At 43.9% G+C, this 22,034-nt stretch overlaps 1 protein-coding gene across 1 annotated transcript; it reads right to left on the bottom strand.

Annotated features, from left to right (window-relative positions):
- Positions 1-1,058: 1,058 nt before the first annotated feature.
- On the bottom strand, positions 1,059-18,934 carry LOC124009217 (carbonic anhydrase 4-like). Its single transcript, XM_046320783.1, has 9 exons — positions 18,878-18,934; positions 10,623-10,689; positions 10,505-10,531; positions 10,167-10,337; positions 9,874-10,022; positions 9,161-9,256; positions 8,969-9,047; positions 8,687-8,853; positions 1,059-2,445 (listed from the first exon to the last, which is right to left on the bottom strand). Exons 2-9 carry the CDS (start codon positions 10,687-10,689, stop codon positions 2,254-2,256), a joined length of 948 nt encoding a protein of 315 aa, XP_046176739.1. The 5' UTR covers positions 18,878-18,934; the 3' UTR covers positions 1,059-2,253.
- Between the last annotated feature and the right edge of the window lie 3,100 nt (positions 18,935-22,034).

The following is a 22,034-nucleotide window of genomic DNA, read 5'->3' as shown; positions in this document are numbered from 1 at the left end:
CTCAGATAGGGTTGAGTGCGGCCTAAGAGGGTTTTTATAAATAAGCATCAACCAGTGAGGGTTGCCGACTGGTATACAGAAAGACCAGTTTACAGAAGTGTATAGAGTGTTGTGATGTGTCCTATAAGGAGCATTGGTAGCAAATCTGATGACCGAATGGTAAAGAACATCTAGTCGCTCTAGAGCACCCTTACCTACCGATCTATAAAGTATTTCTCCGTAATCTAGCATGGGTAGGATGGTCATCTGAATCAGGGTTAGTTTGGCAGCTGGGGTGAACGAGGAATGATTACGATAGAGGAAACCAAGTCTAGTTTTAACTTTAGACTGCAGATTTGATATGTACTGAGAGAAGGACAGTGTACCGTCAAGCCTTACTCCCAGGTACTTGTATGAGGTAACTACCTCAATCTCTAAACCCTCAGAGGCAGTAATCAAACCTGTGGGGAGAGGGGTATGGCTGCCTTTCAAGCAATGGGAACTTCCCCAGAGAGGAGAGACAGGTTTCAAAGGTCAGATATAGGCTTGCAGATTATAAGGGCAGCAACCTTAAGAAAAAAGGGTCTAAACCATCTGACCCAGATGTTTTTTAGGGCCAAGTGTAAGGAGCTCCTTTAGCACCTCGGACTCAGTGACCTCCTGCAGGGAGGGACTTTGTAGCGGAGCAGGGGGAAAAAAGGGAGCAGTATCGGGGCTGGTCACATTAGAAGGGGAAGGAGATGACAAATTGTTGGACGGGCGAGGAAGCATGGCTGAGTCAAATAGTAGACCTGACTTAATGAAGTGGTGAATAAAAAGCTCAGCCATGTGCTTCTTGTCAGTAACAACCACATCATCAACTTTAAGTGACATGGGCAGCTGTGAGGAGGAGGGTTTATTCTCCAGGTCTTTAACCATTTTCCAGAACTTCTTGGGGTTAGACCCACAGAGAGTGAACTGCTCCTTAAAGTAACTAACTTTCAATTGATCAATTGTAGGTAATAAGCAGACAAACAGTCTGTCCCACCGTTGGGTAACCAAGAAAGTTCATATTCAACAAAGCATGAAGGAGTCATGTAAAATATAACAACAAAAAGCAATCTATTAATGTTTCTTTTTTTACTCTATAATTTGTTTACAATTTGTTGGTTGACACAGATGGTTGGCCATTTGCCAATTGGGATTTTTCAATGAGTTCAAAGGACATGAATTCATCTAAATGGTATTTACTACTTCACAACTGGTAAGTTCCCACCTCCCACCTGGTTACAAATTCAGCGTTACTAAATATACAGAATTCATTGAGGCAATAGTGTACATGTGGAAAAGTAATGTAGGCACACTGAGACATGCATTCAGGTATACCACCTAAGTCTACCACCGCCCTCATTCTTCTATACTGCTGTTGACATACAATGACCTTTCACGACAACTGGTAAAACTGCATTGACTAAAGGAATGGCCGTTTGTCAATGTTCATCAATTGTCTTGTCATTCTAAGGCAGACACCATGTCAACATCCCTTTAATCCTCAGTAACTGATTTGAACCCAGCCCAAAACACACAATTCCGCCTATTGTAATTTGATAAATAGGAATCATTTTTTATCAAGGTTTTTCTGTCGACATTCTTTAATTACAAGTTATTCATACCACCAGAGGGCGGAGGGGGACCTGTAACAATTATTTTGACCAGTAAGACAGATCAACTGCCTAGATATAGCTATCCACGTACTCACCTAAGATTATACTTTTCTATACCACGTATCATAAGACTGTGTACAAAACCAAAATGACCTTATTTTGTGCATATAAAAATCTTCCAATAAAGTCATCCAAAAAGTTGGCTCTCAGAATCACGTTTTGAAGTGAACTGATGTACTGTCTCTTTAAATGGCAGTGGCTTTAACTACATAAATATGACAGCATTAATATTTACTTCAAAGTTCAGAAAACTAAATGATACTTTAATCAAATTATGGTCAATTAGCTTCTTAGTATTGTGGGTTGAATTTTGGAAAAGAAATGCACATTACATATTTTTTCATTATACGGTACATTAAAATGTACTGTAATTTTGTTAAAATAAGTCTGTTTCGGTCATTTTTCTTTTTCAGATTAATTACATGTCTAATGATGTTTGGATAATAAATAAGTTGATATTTTTCTATAATTGTTGCTTTAACAAATAGTTTCTCCTTGGATCAAAGTGAACCCCGTTGGTAATCGATGTATGTATGGTAGTGCACTTCAGGTGAGGCGTTACTAGCCGTCACTAAACCCTCAGCAGCATCCAGGCCAGGGCCATTAGGCCCAGAGAGGAGCACATTGTGGAGGCTCCCGACGCTGGATGGCCCTGGGTCGTCACCACCCAGTCGTTGACAGGCTGGATGTTCCTGAAGACGTTGGTCATCAAGTCAGAGGTGGAGTTGTGGTCAATGTGCACTGTTGTGCTGAAGAGATCAATCTGAGTAGAGAAGGTTAATGAATTACTGGGATCATAGACATAAGTGTGACATCAGGCTGGCCCAATGGCTTTACCCACTGGGCACAAACGTCAGCTCAACATCTAATTTCAGTTGAGCTGCCAAGTAATGTGAAATCAACTAAACTTTGAGATAACTGCTCTCCAAGTAAATATATACATATATCACAAAAACAACTTTGAGGCATGTCACTGCATTCTGGTTAAAAGTTGAATAAAAATGACAAATTACTGAAATATATGTACAGATTGTGATATCTTAATTTGATCATCCTGTTGTTGCTTCTACTGTATTCAAGGTTTAAAAAGCTTTTCTAAAGTTTGTGATTTTCATTTCAGACTTGACATTCCCTAATGAAAAATGTAGCAACCCCTGTAAAAAAATATCCAAAAAGTATAATCAACATAATTCATATTTCCTGTTGCTGCAGGATTATTAACCTGCTGTTTGAAACTGGCTCAAAATGAAGATACAGGATATATACAGTTGAAGTCAGAAGTTTACAGACACTTAGGTTGGAGTCATTAAAACTCCTTGTTCAACCACTCCACACATTTCTTGTTAACAAACTATAGTTTTGGCAAGTCGGTGAGGACGTCTACTTTGTGCATGACACAAGTAATGTTTCCATTATTTAACTTATAATTCAAAGCATCACAATTCCAGTGGGACAAAAATTTACAAAGACTTGGTTGATTGTGCCTTTGGGGCTGCAGGGGAGCCTAGTGCTTAGCGCATTGGATTAGTAACTGAAAGGTTACAAGTTTGAATCCCGAGCTGACCAGATACAATACTGTCATTCTGCTCCTGAACAATGTAGTTAACCCACTGTTCCTCGGCTGTCTTTGAACATAATAATTTGTTCTTTACTGACTTGCCTAGTAAAATAAAAATTAAACAGCTTGGAAAATTCCAGAAGATTATGTCATGGCTTTGGAAGCTTCTGATAGGCTAATTGACATGATTTGAGTCAATTGGAGGCGTACCTATGGATGTATTTCAAGACCTACCTTCAAACTCAGTGTCTCTGCTTAACATCGTGGTAGAAAACACCCAATACCTACAAAAGTGTAGACCTCCACAATTCTGGTTCATCCTTGGAGCAACGCCTGATGGTGCCATGTTCATCTGTACAAACAATAGTACGCAAGTGTAAACACCATGGGACCACGCAGCCGTCACACCGCTCAGGAAGGAGACACCTAATGTCTCCTAAAGATGAACATACTTTGGTGCAAAAAGTGCAAGTCAATCCCAGAACAACAGCAAAGAAGCTGTTTGGAAACCGTGACAAAAGTATCTATATCCACAGTAAAACGAGTCCTATATCGATATAAACTGAAAGGCCGCTCAGCAAGGAAGAAGCCACTGCTCCAAAACCGCCATAAAAAAGCCTGACTGTGGTTTGCAACTGCACATGATCGTACTTTTTGGAGAAATGTCCTCTGGTCTGATGGAACAAAAATAGAACTGTTTGGCCATGATGACCATCGTTATGTTTGGAGGAAAAAGGGGGATGCTTGCAAGCTAAAGAACACCATCCCAGCCATGAAGCACGGGGGTGGCAGCAGCATGTTGTGGGGGTGATTTTCTGCAGGAGGGACTGATGCACTTCACAAAATAGATGGCATCATGCGGAAGGAAAATTATGTTGATATATATTGAAGCAACATCTCAAGACATCAGTCAGGAAGTTAAAGCTTGGTCGCAAATGGGTCTTCCAAATGGACAATGACCCCAAGCATACTTTCAAAATTGTGGCGAAATGGCTTAAGGACAACAAAGTCAAGGTATTGGAGAGGCTATCACAAAGCCCTGACCTCAATACCATAGAACGTTTTGGGGCAGAACTGAAAAAGTGTGTGCGAGCAAGGAGGCCTACAAACCTGAATCAGTTACAGCTTTGTCGGGAGGAATGGGCCAAAATTCACCCAACATATTGTGGAAAGCTTGTGGAAGGCTACCTGAAACGTTTGACCCTGTCACTACTTCAGCCGAAGTTGGTCCCTCCCCTTGTTCGGGTGGCGTTTGGTGGTCGACGTCACTGGTTTTCTAGTCGCCACCGATCCACGTTTAATTTTCCATTTGTTTTGTCTTCATTGTACACACCTGGTTTCCATTCCATAATCATTGTTCCACTCTTTAACCCTCTGGTTTCCCCCTTGATTTTGTGCGTGTTTGTTATTGCCAAGTTGTCTCGTTTTGTGTACTGGATTATTTTGTCTCCTTCATGGAACATTGTTTTTAAGTAAAGTTCCGGTATTACTCATCTCTGTGTCCTGAGCCTGACTCCGCCTTACCAGCATCACCTAGACATTTGACAGAAACACACACCCGACCTAATGGAGTCAGCAGGTGCACACGGCCTTCCTATACCTGTGGAGGAGAGCGTCCAGCAGCACGCAACTATGTTGCGAAGTCTCGGCACAGCCATGGATCACGTGCTGCAAACTATGGAGCGATGGGAGAGAGGGGGTTTTCCAGCAACCCCATCATCATCACCCCAGCTCCCACAACAAGCCACACCGCTGTCCACCCCTCCTTCACCTGAACCCAGTGGGATTCGGCTCGAGCTCCCGAGGGAATATGACGGGATGGCTGCTGGGTGCCAGAGGTTCCTTGTCCAGCTGGAGCTCTACCTGGCAACCGTCCACCCGGCTCCTTTGGGATGCGAGGGTGTAAACACCCTCATCTCCTGTGTATCTGGGAAAGCGCTTGAATTGGGCCAACACCGTCTGGGGAAAGGAAGGAGCGATGTTGGACAACTATGAGGATTTCACCCGCCGTATCCGGGCGGTTTTCGATCATCCACTTGAAGGAAGAGCGGCGGGGGATCGCTTGTTTCATCTTAGACAGAGGATGAGGAGCACACAAGACTTTGCACTGGACTTCGAACTCTGGCCGCCGGCACGGGATGTATGAGCGGGCCCTGATCGACCACTACAGGTGTAGTCTACGCAAGGACGTTAATCGGGAGCTAGCCTGCAGAGACACCACCCTTACATTTGACCAGCTGGTGGACCTATCCATCCGGCTGGATAACCTGTTGGCCTCCCGTGGAGGTCTGGATCGGGGTCCGTCAGTTCCATCCCCCAGCACCTCCGATCCGACACCTATGGAGCTAGGAGGTGCTGCTCTGAGGGGGACCAGAGGGGGGACATTCCCTGCACCACCTGTGGCCGCAGAGTACACACTGCTGGTCGTTTCTGGGGAGGTTCTGCAGGGAGTCGAGGTAGCAGGCAGGGCACTGTTGGATCATCCCAGGTGAGTAGGCACCCGACTCAACCAGAGCTCCCTGTTGCTCACATGCTTGTGTTCATATAATTTCCTGAGTTTTCCCTGCATTCCCAGTATATGGCGCTAGTAGATTCAGGCGCAGCTGGGAACTTTATTGATCGTTCATTTGCACATAGTTTACTGTTCCTGTTGATATGCCCTTCCCTGTGCATGCCTTAGATAGTCGGACATTAGGGTCAGGGCTGATTAGGGAGACCACCGCTCCCTTATGCATGATAACGCAGGAGGGTCATAAGGAGAGAATTAGTCTCTTCCTTATTGATTCTCCTGCATTTCCCGTGGTGCTGGGCCTACCCTGGTTGGCCTATCATGGCCCCACTACTTCGTGGAAACAGAGGGCTCTCAAGGGATGGTCACGTAAGTGCTCAGGGAGATGTGTAGGTGTTTCCATAGGTGCAACTACGGTGGAAAGTCCAAACCAGGTCTCCACCGTGCACATCCTCTCTGAATATGCCGATTTGGCTCTCGCCTTCTGTAAGACAAAGGCGACTCAACTACCAGCCCATCAATGGGGGATTGTGCAATACATCTCCTGGTAGACGCAGCACTTCCCAGGAGTCACTTGTATCCTCTGTCACAAGAGGAGACGGCGGCTATGGAAACATATGTCTCCGAATTTCTGGGGCAGGGATACATTCGGCCTTCTACTTCACCTGCCTCCTCAAGTTTCTTTTTTGTGAAGAAGAAGAATGGAGGCTTACGCCGATGTATTGACTATCGAGGTCAATTGACTATGACTATGTCATGCCGTACGGGTTGATGAATGCTCCCGCAGTCTTCGTTGACATTCTGATATACTCCGCTACATGCATCGAGCATCTGTCCCTGGTGTGCAGGGTGCTTGGTCGACTGTTGGAGTATGACCTGTACGTCAAGGCTGAGAAATTTCTGTTCTTCCAACAGTCCGTCTCTTTCCTAGGGTACCGCCTTGCCGCATCAGGGGTGGAGATGGAAAATGACCGCATTTCAGTCGTGCGTAATTGGCCGACTCCAACCACGGTAAAGGAGGTGCATAGGTTGTTAGGGTTTGCCAACTACTACTGGAGGTTTATCCGGGGCTTTGGTCAAGTAGAGGCACCCATTACCTCATTGCTGAAGGGGGGACCGATGTGACTGCAGTGGTCAGCTGGGGCAGACAGGGCTATTGGTCACCTAAAGGCTCTGTTTACCTCGGCTCCCATGCTGGCTCATCCTGACCCCTCCTTGGCATTTATAGTGGAGGTGGACGCGTCCGAGGCTGGGATAGGAGCTGTGCTGTCTCAGCGCTCGGTTACGCCACAAAAACTCTGCCCCTGTGCTTTCTTTTCGAAAAAGCTCAGCTCGGCGGAGCGTAACTATGATGTGGGGGACCGGGAGTTGTTGGCTGTCGTCAAGGCTCTGAAGGTGTGGAGGCATTGGCTTGAGGGAGCTAAACACCCTTTTCTCATTTGGACTGATCACCGCAATCTGGAGTACATCCGGGCGGCAAGGAGAATGAACCCTCGCCAGGCAGGGTGGGCTATGTTTTTCACCCTTTTTGTTTTCACCCTATCCTCTACATACCAGGTTCCCAGAACGCTAAGGCAGACGCACTTTGCCGGATGTATGACACAGAGGAGCAGTCCACGGATCCCACCACCATACTTCCGGCTTCTTGCCTGGTGGCACCGGTGGTGTGGGAGGTGGACGCGGACATTGAGCGGGCATTACGTACAGAGCCCGTCCAGTTGGATGTCTGTACGTTCCGTCTGCTGTCCGCGACCGTTTCATATATTAGGCCCACACGTCAACCTCCTCTGGTCATCCTGGCATCGGTCGGAAAGTGCCCTGTGTTAGTGGGAAGTACTGGTGGTCTACCCTGGCTAAGGACGTGAGGGTTTGTGTTTCCTCCTGCTCTGTGTGCGCCCATTGCAAGGCACCTAGACACCTGCCCCGAGGGAAATTACAACCCCTACCCGTTCCACAACGGTCATGGTCACACCTATCAGTGAATATCTTGACGGATCTTCCTCCGTCACAAGAAAACACCACGATCCTGGTCGTTGTGGATCGGTTTTCTAAGTCCTTCCATCTCCTTCCTTTGCCCAGTCTTCCTACGGTCCTACAAACTGCGGAGGCCCTGTTCACCCACGTCTTCCGACACTACGGGGTGCCTGAGGATATAGTTATGATCGGGGTCCCCAGTTCACGTTCAGGTTTTGAAGGGCATTTATGGAATGTCTGGGGGTCTCGGTCAGCCTCACCTCATGTTTTCACCACGAGAGTAACGGGCAGGTGGAGAGAATTAACCAGGATGTGGGTAGGTATCTGCGGTCCTATTGCCAAGACTGGCCGATGGAGTGGGCGGTTTCATCCCCTCGCTAAAGATGGCCCAGAACTCACTCCGCCACTCCTCCACTAACCTATCTCCTTTCCAATGCGTACTAGGTTATCAGCCGGTTCTGGCACCGTGGCATCAGAGCCAGATCGAAGCAACTGCAGGGGATGAGTGGTTTCGGTGCTCGGAGGAGACAAGGGACGCTGCCCATGTGCACCTGCAATGGGCCATCAGGTGGCAGAAGGAGAGCGCCGACCGCCACCGCAGTGAGGCCCCGGTGTTCGCGCGGGGGGACCGGGTCTGGCTCTCGACCCTCCACCTGCCCTGCCAGAAGCTGGGTCCGCGGTTTGTGGGGCCAGTCAACGTCCTGAGGAGACTGAACAAGGTTTGTTATAGATTACAGCTCGCCCTGATTACCATATTAACCCCTTGTTCCATGTGTCTTTCCTCAGGCCGGTATTATTTCGGAATCATTACTGTGATAATATTTCAAAAGCAGAATGGATATGGAATGGATCCTGCACTTGAAGATATTTGAATACAGTCCATGTTTCTTGTCGGAGCTATGTTTATTTCCTGGTAAGTAGAAATTGTATTCAGTTTATTGTGAAATTGTTGCACAAACTCACCAAATCCTGGCTGACTTTGATGGGGTCCTTGAACACGGTCCACACCACAGCCTCATTGCAGTTTGGAGTGGTCAGGGATCCAAGGTAACGGTAGTATTTAGTGCGGTCCACCCCTTCCAGGAGCTCATCCAATGAAAAAGCATCATGAGTAATGTTTATATACTCATCTGGAGGAAGAGAGAAATAAAACATATACCAAAATAATATGGTACTGAAATGGAACAAGAAAAATACAAATGTTGAATTCAAAAAGAAAAATTCAACCCAAATCCTCTTCCAAACCTTTTAGTGTGATGTTGGCCAAGTATGATGTCAGAGTATTCCAGGCTGCTGGTGAACCAGTCACATTACTCGGCATGGCCTTTATGGAACAAGATTGACTTTATAAACAAAAACAGAAATAAAACACTGAAATGCCCAATCTACAGTGGAAAAATGGATGCCATTTCTAGGAAGGTTAAACCATCCACTCGCCTTTATGAAGAAGCCAAGAACAGCGAGTCCCGTGTCGTCTGCAACGGCCGCGGTCGTATTGCCATTGAGCGAAGACTTGGCATTTACTATGTGCATCTGAAAGGTGAAGCATAAAAGATGATCTATAAAAGTTATCTGAATCGATTGGAAAATTAAAATATTGGAATGATTCATTTAAAAAGGTAGACTACAATCTGCCATACTTACAGCTGTTCAAAATAAATGTCATTTAATGATATATATATGCTTCGATTCTTGAGGAAAGGACCGTATAAATGCCTCAGTACAACAGTGGACTATTGCACCATTTATTAATTTGAGAGAGGTTACGTTTCCCCATCTGTCAGATTTATAGTAAACCAAGGGGCAGGGATGCAGTTTGGCTGGAGGGGAATAATTCAGACTGGACTAAGGCTAAATGAAGACCTTGACATTGGCCCATTGCAGTGTGGTATATGTGCATCAGTATGAGAAGTGTCACCCTATGTGACATGGGCTACATTCAGAATTTCAACCCTTCTCCCGAAGTGCACGCATACACTGTTCCCTGCATGAATTTAAAAGGAATGGATTAGTGTTTGGAATATGGTGGAAATTCCTTCCAGCCATGCTTTCACAAATCCAAGAAGTGGGAGTGTGGAAGGGAGGGGGCATAATTCTGGAGAAGGTTAGAGAATCAGAACGCAGCAATGTTGTGTTGAACCTTTCCATACCTCCATGGGGTAGCGTGTTCCATCCACTGTGTGCTCCGACCCAGGTACAGAGGTACCATTCCCCCAGTGGAGGTGAAACTGCAGGCTGTCATAGGCCTCAGACAGTGCCCCACCTGTAACCTGGACACCACTCGTGAGCGTCACTTTGACTGAAAGAAAGAGAGGAGGAACAATAGGAGAGGAATTGGTTACATTTTGCACATAAGGGTTCCTGGTTTGGTTCATACATTTTCCTCAAGTGGGACTTTGTGTGCATGGATTGAGAAAGCAAGGCATCCATCCATTCTCCTCACCAGTTTTGCCAGTGTTCTTGATCTTGTTCATTGTGGAGTTGTCTCCGTATTTAGTGAAAGTGAAGGCAGTCAGGGTTTCATCGCCCACTGCTGATGCAGAGACGATGTTGATGGGAGACTGACGGGATCCATTGCAATGTTCAGTGACAATGGCAGACCAAGTGGTGTCATCTTAACATGGAATCAATCATACCATGGTGTCAATGTACTATCGTTTTATAAGGGTCATATAATATGCTAATAAATCAATTCTCTAGTCTATTATCCACTGCTATCACAATCACTTCAATTTGTGAGTAGAAATTACACTGTAATCAGTGGGTAAAATCAATACTTACCACAACTAGGATCATGGTAACACCACACTGTTACAATTGAAGAAGGGAAAAAGTTATGCAGAGTCACAACATTGATAGAAGAGTCACAGTCCAACAAAATAATAGATTAATCACTTACAACCGCCTGCAGCACCATATGTAGTGGGGACAAAGAGTGTCGCAACGATAACCACAAGTTGATTCATCTGAAAGTGAGGTATAGGAAATTATGAATAGAGAGACCACTATGCACCGACCGACGTCGGAAGAGCCATGGAGCCATGGATGTTGAAATGTGGTTGAAATTTGGTCAGTCCGCCCTGGCCTTGATTTCAACATCCCACAAATTTAGATTTTTAGTTGACGATTTTATCTAGAGCAACTTAGTCAGGTAATTCAACTAAGGTAGATAAACAACCACATTTCATAGTCATAGTGAGTAGGGGTGTTAACCCGATGTCCTGGCTACAGATGTAGGATCTTAATTTGACCCAGTTTGCGACAGCAGGAAAATAATCCTGCAGCAACAGGAAATGTGAATTATAATGTGGATTATTGCGTTATTCATTATTTTTATCATCATCATCATCATCATAATCTCTAAATTATCAACCTGGCCCCATTTCCATCATTGCCATGTAATAATGTGGTCCTTCTGTAGCTCAGTTGGTAGAGCATGGCGCTTGTAACGCCAGGGTAGTGGGTTCAATCCCTGGGACCACCCATACGTAGAATGTATGCACACATGACTGTAAGTCGCTTTGGATAAAAGCGTCTGCTAAATGGCATATATATATATAATCCCCCTCATTCCTAATTGGCATATATCACTCCTCACTTGTCGACCTGATATCTGATATGTGTTGAGTGTTCTGGCACAAGTGGTTGCCTGCATCATCCATGTGGGTACTACAAATTGGTGGTGGATGAGGTGAGCGAGCGCTTTAAGCATCCAGAAAGGAGCTATATAAATGCAATTCATTAAAATGATTTTGTTATTATAGCAATTAAAACGTTTCTAGAACCTTTTACTGAGAATGTTGTTATAGTTGAAATGTTCGGTTGGTTCTGATGCTTTTGAAAAAAGCTAACATAAGTGCAAGTGACAGATGGGAGCAATTATAAATATTTCATAGTGCAATCATATTTAAAAATATTATTTTACATGACTGGATTCCCCAACCTCACACTCTATACAATTCATACCTTGGTAAATTACTAGGCAGCCTGAAAACAAACAAATAATGTATTAGCCAGGCCAAACAAATGAGATGTGCACCACTTAAAACATGTTGGGCTCTATTTTCAGCTCACGGTAAGGAGGCGCAAGTGTCAAACGGACATTATAGTTTGCAATTTCGTTAAGTAAAGACTTGCACACTGGCATTTTCCATTCTGAACGCCAGGTACAGAAATTTAGCTGTCTAACATCAGCTCACTTGTGCTTAGGGAGGGGGGTGGCAATATTTGAGGTGTGTCCTTTGAAACTGACACAAAGGTGCCATTTTCATACAGCACTAATGGGAAGTTAAGACCCACAAAAAGCCGGTATTAACCGTACCGCAGTTCATAATACCGAGGTAAAGACAGATTCAAGATTGGATATTCAACTCATATTCACCTGTATTTTTCCTTACATCCACAAACAGCACTGAGGGACCGTCAAAATAGTGACAAATCAAAATGTTCACATTTCAATAACTCTTAAACCATTACTCCTAAAACGTTTAAATCGGGTTCCAGCTAACCCGATGGCATTGCACACACTTTTTTTTCGGTATACATCTCAAACTATTTTAAATTATTTATTTACATTTTTTCAAACAGAAATTTGCATCCTGTAGCTTTAACTCCAAAAGGTTTTGGGACACTGTAAAGTCCATGGAGAATAAGAGCACCTCCTCCCAGCTGCCCACTGCACTGAGGCTAGGTAACACTGTTACCACCGATAAATCCACGATAATCGAGAATTTCAACAAGCATTTCTCTACGGCTGGCCATGCTTTCCTCCTAGCTACCCCAACCTCGAAAAACAGCTTGGCACCCCCCGCAGCTACTTGCCCAAGCCTCCCTAGCTCCTCCTTCACCCAAATCCATATAGCAGATGTTCTGAAAGAGCTGCAAAACCTGGACCCGTACAAATCAGCTGGGCTAGACAATCTGGACCCTCTCTTTCTAAAATTATCTTTGTTGCAATATTTGTTGTTTGTTGCAACCCCTATTACCAGTCTGTTCAACCTCTATTTCGTATCGCCTGAGATCCCTAAAGATTGGATAGCTGCCGCGATCAAAATCAAATCAAATCAAATTTATTTATATAGCCCTTCGTACATCAGCTGATATCTCAAAGTGCTGTACAGAAACCCAGCCTAAAACCCCAAACAGCAAACAATGCAGGTGTAAAAGCACGGTGGCTAGGAAAAACTCCCTAGAAAGGCCAAAACCTAGGAAGAAACCTAGAGAGGAACCGGGCTATGTGGGGTGGCCAGTCCTCTTCTGGCTGTGCCGGGTAGAGATTATAACAGAACATGACCAAGATGTTCAAATGTTCATAAATGACCAGCATGGTCAAATAATAATAAGGCAGAACAGTTGAAACTGGAGCAGCAGCACAGTCAGGTGGACTGGGGACAGCAAGGAGCCATCATGTCAGGTAGTCCTGGGGCACGGTCCTAGGGCTCAGGTCCTCCGAGAGAGAGAAAGAAAGAGAGAATTAGAGAGAGCATATGTGGGGTGGCCAGTCCTCTTCTGGCTGTGCCGGGTGGAGATTATAACAGAACGTGGCCAAGATGTTCAAATGTTCATAAATGACCAGCATGGTTGAATAATAGTAAGGCAGAACAGTTGAAACTGGAGCAGGAGCATGGCCAGGTGGACTGGGGACAGCAAGGAGTCCTCATGTCAGGTAGTCCTGGGACATGGTCCTAGGGCCCAGGCCAGTTGAAACTGGAGCAGCAGCATGGCCAGGTGGACTGGGGACAGCAAGGAGTCATCATGTCAGGTAGTCCTGGGGCATGGTTCAAAGGGGGTGACACTCTAGACCCAAACGGTTATAGACCTTTATCCATCCTGCTCTGCCTTTCTAAAGTCTTCAAAAGCCAAGTTAATTAACGGATCACTGACCATTTAGAATCCCACCGTACATTCTCCGCTGTGCAGTCCGGTTTCCGAGCTGGTCACGGATGCACATCAGCCACGCTCAAGCTACTAAACAATATCATAACCACAATCAATAAAATACAGTACTGTGCAGCCGTCTTCATTGACCTGGCCAAGGCTTTCAACTCTGTCAATCACCGTATTGTTATCGGCAGACTAAACAACCTTGGTTTCTCAAATGACTGCCTCGCCTGGTTCAGCAACTACTTGCCAAATAGAGTTCAGTGTGTCAAATCGGAGGGCCTGTTGTCCGGACCTCTGGCAGCCTCTGGCTCTTGCTGTGGGTGATTCCCTGATCCACCTATACGCAGACGATACCATTCTGTATACATCTGGCCCTTCTTTGAACACTGTGTTACTAACCTCCAAACGAGCTTCAATGCTATACAACACTCCTTCCATGGCCTCAAACTGCTCTTAAAAGCTAGTAAAACCAAATGCATGCTTTTAAACCGTTCGCTGTCCGCACCCGCCCGCCTGACTAGCATCACTACTCTGGACGATTGACTTAGAATATGTGGACAACTACAAATGCCTAGGTGTCTGGCTAGACTGTAATCTCTCCTTCCAGACTCATATTAAACATCTCCAATCCAAATGTAAATCTAGAATTGGCTTCCTATTTCGCAAAAAAGCCTCCTTCACTCACACCGCCAAACATAGCCTCGTAAAACTGACTATCCTGCTGATCCTCGACTTCGGCGATGTCATTTACAAAATAGTTTCCAATACTCTACTCAGCAAACTGGATGCAGTCTATCACAGTGCCATCCGTTTTGTCACCAAAGCCCCTTATTCCACCCACCACTGCGACCTGTATGCTCTAGTTGGCTGGCCCTCGCTACATACTCGTCGCCAGACCGACTGGCTCCAGGTCATCTATAAGTCTACGCTAAGTAAAGCTCCGCCTTAGCTCAGCTCACTGGTCACGATAACAATACCCACCCGTAGCACGTGCTCCAGCAGGTACATCTCACTGCTCATCCCCAAAGACATCACCACCTTTGGCCACCTTTCCTTCCAGTTCTCTTCTGCCAATGACTGGAACGAATTGGAAAAATCGCTGAAGCTGGAGACTTTAAACATCAGCTATCTGAGCAGCTAACCGATCGCTGCAGCTGTACATAGCCCATCTGTAAATAGCCCACCCAATCTACCTACCTCATCCCCATATTGTTTTTATTTACTTTTCTGCTATTTTGCACACCAGCATTTCTACTTGAACATCATCATCTGCTATTTATCACTCCAGTGTTAATTTGCTAAACTGTAGTTACTTCGCTATTTATTGGCCTATTTATTGTCTTACCTCCTCACGCCATTTGCACACACTGTTTATAGACTTTATTTTTCTATTTTTTATTTTGTGTTATTGACTGTATGCTTGTTTATTCCATGTGTAATTCTGTTTTGTTGTTGTATCACACTACTTTGCTTTATCTTGCCAGGTCGCAGTTGTAAATGAGAGCTTACCTAGTTAAATAAAAGTGAAATTAAATTAAATGAAAACAAACACCTCAAACAAGGTTCATAATGTACACTCAGTGGGCCTACACGTTGGACATACTTTTTTTGCCCATTTGCATCTCATGAGATCAGAATTTCAATGGCTCCTTAGTCTTATTACCTACAACCCTCAAGCTACGTTCAGAATATCCACTGAGTAGCCGTATATGTAGCAAAACCTTTTGTTTGTCCATTTTCATCTCAAATGATTTTACATTGATTTTCAATGTTTTTCAATATTTCTAATTTCAAAGCTCCTTGGTCATGTGACCTACTGACCTCAAACAAGTTTCAGAATGGACACTCGGTGGGACTACACATTGCACACCCTTTAGTTTGTCCATTTTCATGTCACATGTTTTAGATTAATTTTGCAAACATTTGAATTTCAATAGCTCCTCGGTCATGTGACCTACTGACCTTAAACAAGGTTCAGAATGTCCACTGACTACCCTTCTATATTGCACACTTTTTAGTTTGTCCATTTTCATCTCACAAGATTTTACATTGATTTTCAATGTTTTTCAATATTTCTAATTTCAAAGCTCCTTGGTCATGTGACCTACTGACCTCAAACAAGTTTCAGAATGGACACTCGGTGGGACTACACATTGCACACCCTTTAGTTTGTCCATTTTCATGTCACATGTTTTAGATTAATTTTTCAAACTTTCTCATTTCAAAAGCTTCTTGGTCATGTGACCTACTGGACTCAACCAAGGTTCAGAATGTCCACTGACTACCCTTCTATATTGTACACCCTATTGTTTGTCAAATTTAATCTCACACGGTTATACATTCATTTTTTTACTTTTTACATTTCAATAGTTCCCTGGTCATGTCACCTACAACCCTCAAACTACTTTCAGAATATCAACTGACAAGCCTTTTACATGTTAGTCCATTTTGGTTAGTCCATTTTAATCTCACACGATTTTACATTAATTGCCTGCTCTGTTCCCCTGAAGGACAGTGTCACTCACACGCCTATTAATTTGGGCCTCTAGCCAGGCCCCCATTGACCTGGTGACCTCTGACTCCAGACCTCTAGGCCTACACTCCCTGCCTGCCTGCCTGCTCTCTCCCTGGACCTGAGAACGTATAGCTTACTCCCTGGAAATACAGACCTCCAGGCCTACACACCTACTCTCCCTAACCGGTTGACAACCCAGTCGACACCGGTCAACATCTCACTGGGCATCACCCATCCTCGCATCCCGACCGGGCCTCAGCCATCTCCATAACCTTGCCCACCAGGCGAAACGGGGCACCCCTTCCCAGACACTAAGACGTCTATATTTCCGCTGTCAGGAACCACATGCACCTGGTAACCCGAAACATGCTCGGTGCAGCTGGTTACCCCGAAACAGACTCTGTGCACCTGGTAACCCGAAACATTCTCTGTGCACCTGGTGACCCACCACACGGGAGCCTCTTAGGAGCCTAGAGTGAGGCTGTCACTGCAGTACCTGGTTTGAAACCAGGCTGCATCACATCCGTCCATGAATGGGAGTCCCACAGGGCTGCGCACAATTGGCCCAGCATCATACGGGTTTGGCCAGGGTAGGCTGTCATTGTAAATAAGAATTTGTTCTTAACTGACTTACCAAGTTAAATAAAGGTCAAATTAAATTTAAAAATGAAATCCCCACTCCAACCTCCATGGCCCCTGTGTTCGCCCACTCCTGCTCAGACTCCGAGTGCCCCCCATATTGAAGCAATGCAGTTAGAACAATGTGGACTACAAACATGTTCAACATATTTTTCAAATATGAGGTAGGCAATTTAAGAACTAGGCTATAATGGACTAACATTCAAATTGAAGTCGATGACAATGCAATACAAACGATACAATAAGTAATTGGAAGAAACCACATATTTAGCCATGGAGCATGTAATGATTGGCCAGCCATTGACGGACCAAGCCTCGACACACCCACAACTTGTTTATTCATAAAAACCCAGACCTTTCACACCACTGCCAGCATCTGCGCCCATAAAATAAAAATAGCACACATACAGTATACAGTGGGGCAAAAAGGTATTTAGTCAGCCACCAATTGTGCAAGTTCTCCCACTTAAAAAGATGAGAGAGGCTTGTAATTTGCATCATAGGTACACTTCAACTATGACAGACAAAATTAGGAAAAGAAATCCAGAAAATCACCTTCTAGGATTTTTAAATAATTTATTTGCAAATTATGGTGGGAGAAAAGTATTTGGTCATCTACAAACAAGCAGGATTTCTGGCTCTCACAGACCTGTAACTTCTTCTTTAAGAGGCTCCTCTGTCCTCCACTCGTTACCTGTATTAATGGCACCCGTTTGAACTTGTTATCAGTATAAAAGACACCTGTCCACAACCTCAAACAGTCACACTCCAAACTCCACTATGGCCAAGACCAAAGAGCTGTCAAAGGACACCAGAAACAAAAAATTGTAGACCTGCACCAGGCTGGGAAGACTGAATCTGCAATAGGTATGCAGCTTGGTTTGAAGAAATCAACTGTGGGAGCAATTATCCCTCAATCTGGGGCTCCACGCAAGATCTCACCCCGTGGGGTCAAAATGATCACAAGGACGATGAGCAAAAATCCCAGAACCACACGGGGGTGACCTAGTGAATGACCTGCAGAGAGCTGGGACCAAAGTAACGAAGCCTACCATCAGTAACACACTATGCCGCCAGGGACTCAAATCCTGCAGTGCCAGACGTGTCCCCCTGCTTAAACCAGTACATGTCCAGTTCCGTCTGAAGTTTGCTAGAGAGCATTTGGTTGATCCAGAAGAAAATTGGGACAATGTCATATGGTCAGATTAAACTCAAATCGTTGTGTTTGGAGGACAAAGAATGCTGAGTTGCATCCAACAAAAACCATACCTACTGTGAAGCATGGGGGTGGAAACATCATGCTTTGGGGCAGTTTTTCTGCAAAGGGACCAGGACGACTGATCCGTGTAAAGGAAAGAATGAATGGGGCCATGTATCGTGAGATTTTGAGTGAAAACCTCCTTCCATCAGCAAGGGCATTGAAGATGAAACGTGTCTGGGTCTTTCAGCATGACAATGATCCCAAACACACCGCCCGAGCAATGAAGGAGTGGCTTCGTAAGAAGCATTTCAAGATCCTGGAGTGGCCTAGCCAGTCTCCAGATCTCAACCCCATAGAAAATATTTGGAGGGAGTTGAAAGTCCATGTTGCCCAGCAACAGCCCCAAAACATCACTGCTCTAGAGGAGATCTGCATGGAGGAATGGGCCAAAATACCAGCAACAGTGTGTGAAAAGCCTTGTGAAGACTTACAGAAAACGTTTGACCTCTGTCATTGCCAACAACGGGTATATAACAAAGTATTGATATAAACTTTTGTTATTGACCAAATACTTATTTTCCACCATCATTTGCAAATAAATTCATTAAAAATCCCACAATGTGATTTTCCGGATTCTTTTTTCTCATTTTCTCTGTCATAGTTGAAGTGTACCTATGATGAAAATTGCAGGCCTCTCTCATCTTTTTAAGTGGGAGAACTTGCACAATTGGTGGCTGACTAAATACTTTTTTGCCCCACTGTATCTGACACACCCCCAAACCTACTGTATAGCCCTACCGCCAGCGCTTAGATTTACCATTGCGTTAGTTTTGTTAAAATAGAACCCATCATATCTTAAAAGCAGGGCATATTGTGGCATCAATGTCTGTTTGCATCAATGCCAGAATGATCTTACCTTGAAGCCACACCTGTCTTCACCTGTCCGTCCTGTGCGCTCAGCCTCCCATCCTTCCTCTTTATATTCAGTCGGACACCTCAACTAGCTAAACTAAACACGCCTCTTTTGATCACCTGGGGGGGGGGGGGGGTGTATGTTGAGGCTTCTTTCACCTGGGCTAACTTTAGAGCAGTAGGCCTACAGTAAAAAAAAGACAGAAAGACTAACTGGAATCTTAATTCTAAGTAGTCCTCATGGCAGCACAACCAGTCAACCTAAACAAAGTGACAGGATTCAACAGTAGGCTATTTGGTCTATAGTTCATCATTGTGTTTTAAACAATACAACAGCTGCAAAATACATCCACAATGCACTTTATTTACAACCTGACATAGAAACAAATTCCATAGATTAATATAGATTAGGGGGAATATCTTCATACCCCTTGACTCCCTACTGGATAAAAGCATGTTTGCTCTCTTCAGAAGAAAAACTGTCCAGCTTCAAAGGAAGCAATCTTTCCTCCTTTCCTCTCTTTCTCTATTGAGAAGAAAATAACATGTTGTTAATTCTTCCTTCTCATTATGCTGAGAATGTTCCAAAGCCAAGATACTATCCTACTATGCAAAATAACCACCAGACAACCACACTCTCCAAGCTGTAAGAAACATGGTTCTCAGAACATTAGGTGCTAGCTGGGTTGTCTCTCCACCTTTTCCATTACAACCTACACCACTCACTGATAGAAACTGTGGGGAGAATTGAAATAACATATTGAAATAGAAAAGAGGAAACCCAGGCAGACACCATTACATGCCATGTGAATCAATCATCCCTGAAATTTTTATGAGAAAAAATGGTTCTCGGCAGAGATTTGTAGATCCTATTGAAGATGCATGTCAATACGTACTGGCAAGTTATCATATTATTTATGATCCATTGCAATAATCTGAGTCATTGTCAGGGCAGATAGTGTTAAACCCTCAGTACAGTGTCTCAGACTTCATTAAAAACAAGAGCATACTGTTAAGTTCAGGGCACAAGGCAGATGCATCAGACACCCACTTTCCATATTCCATAACTTGAATGACATTTTGGTTGTGTTGTTAGTCATTATTTTCAGAATACTAACAAGGTGTCTGTAACTAAAACGTACTACCGTGTTTAATCCTTGGTTGGCAAATATAGCCCCAAGTTACGGAGTTTGCTACCAATGATGACTGTAAACTAAGCCAGAACATGACGTCAATAAAACATGTCAATGTACTTGAGAGGTATGATTGATAAGTTCATTGTAGCTTGGTCAATACATTGGCCTTAGTGACTGCTCATGTTCCTGTGTTGTAGCTTGGCTGACAAAACTCACATAGTGCACAGCAAGGGAGATCTGATGTGTTTTTCATTTTCAAAATGTACTACAGTATTTAATCCATGGTTGGCAAATGTCCCAGGTTACAGAGTTTGTTACCAATGATGACTGTAAACTAAGCCGGAGAGTGCCAAACATTTGTACAGTTTCCTCCTGACTACAAAGTCCCTCTAGCTATCATGACTAACGACTTGGGGCAATATAAATCCAATAGATGGTGATGATTATTATTATACCATACAAAATCATTACATAATCCACCACTGTATAATTTGTTTCAGGTAAAATATACACAATTTTTCTATCATATTTTGATAATACATTTTGGGGATGACCAAAAAAAAGTACAAATTAGATCTGATTGTTGAAATGAAATATATTTATTTAGGTGGAGATTGGATCATTAAACAGCAACACAAATAAATTATGCTAAAAATACATTTCATAAATATCCAATCTTCATAACCCCTCTGTCACGCCCTGACCATAGTTTGCTTTGTATGTTTATATGTTTTGTTGGGTCAGGGTGTGATCTGAGTGGCCATTCTATGTTGGATGTCTAGTTTGTCTGTTTCTGTGGTTGGCCTGATATGGTTCTCAATCAGAGGCAGGTGTTAGTCGTTGTCTCTGATTGGGAACCATATTTAGGTAGCCTGTTTGTCATTGTGGGTTGTGGGTGATTGTCTATGTTAGTTGCTTGTGTCTGCACAGTTCTTATAGCTTCATGGTCGTTTTTCCCGTTTATTGTTTTGTGTTCAGTGCTTTCTTTAATTAAAATATCATCATGAACACATACCACGCTGCATTTTGGTCCACTTCTTACGAGATCGTGACACTCTCCATCTTCCAAAATAACCTCCACTTGCAGTGCAGTTCTCTCGCTATTTCTGTGTTCACCCATCCATTTTTTCCCCTCGCGTTTTTCAATACCGTCATAGGTCATAGGGGATACAGAGTACATTGAATAAAATGATTCACATTACTTTATAAAATACACAATCTCATCGTCATACTCAATATTTAGTGATTAAGTCTTTAAATTAAGTCATTTCTTTGGAGAAAGTCAGTTCTACTAGCAGTTGCACTAATGTAAATCTGAGACTGTTGGCTCCTATTAGCCTTTCACGCGATCATGCCGACCCAAACTACTCTGAAAATTTCACATTCATTGCCCTTTCCAGCATGATTCCTGCAACTATGGTGGATGTATAACCAGGCCAGTGCAGCTTGGCTCAAGTCTACACAACACGATTCAGTAGTGAGAAAATGGACAAATGTGATGTGAAAATGAGTCAGCCAAAATAAGTCAATGTGTTTCTTCAGAATTCCTGCTTTCATTATTTAAAGGGGTAATCTCAAATTCCATGAATAACACAGCGGCCACTCCACCGCTGTTTTGGTAAATAGCTGAGGGATGGGGCTAAAGAAATGTAACCACTGAAATGTATAGGCAAATATATTGATGCAAGGACTGACCATCCATAAGATCAAAATTTGATGCTATAAAAAGCATTAGTGCTATTAGCCTTAGCCTATTAAGCTAGTTCAAATCTGCATCAAACCACAGAGGCCGCTATCAAGACCAACAGCGATGATTCTACCGAGCTCCAGCTAGCTCTGTGTGCAGAGCCTACCCACCCTAACAGCTCCATAGCTTCCTCCACCTCCAACTGTTCCTGATGATCTTGGAACAGAGGAGCCAGGTTAGACTAGCATCCTACCCTAGCCACAGGTTTTCTGTCCAAAAATGTTAATTTAATAGGAACTGGTTCATAGGAAGAGAGTGGCTGGAATACTCAGTTACTG

Source organism: Oncorhynchus gorbuscha, linkage group LG22 (genome assembly GCF_021184085.1).
Source record: "Oncorhynchus gorbuscha isolate QuinsamMale2020 ecotype Even-year linkage group LG22, OgorEven_v1.0, whole genome shotgun sequence".
Lineage (NCBI taxonomy): Eukaryota > Metazoa > Chordata > Actinopteri > Salmoniformes > Salmonidae > Oncorhynchus > Oncorhynchus gorbuscha.
The sequence above is the reverse complement of the archived record's forward strand: the minus strand, read 5'-3'. Positions and strand labels throughout refer to the sequence as shown.

What these genes read in the sequence shown, in the direction of transcription:
- LOC124009217 (XM_046320783.1), bottom strand. Translation starts at nt 10,689, where the DNA reads ATGAATCAACTTGTGGTTATCGTTGCGACACTCTTTGTCCCCACTACA. An exon ending in ATATGGTGCTGCAGGCGGTT is followed by an intron (nt 10,532 to 10,622) that starts GTAAGTGATTAA and finishes CAATTGTAACAG; the next exon opens with TGTGGTGTTACCATGATCCT. An exon ending in CAAGAACACTGGCAAAACTG is followed by an intron (nt 10,023 to 10,166) that starts GTGAGGAGAATG and finishes TCTTTCTTTCAG; the next exon opens with TCAAAGTGACGCTCACGAGT.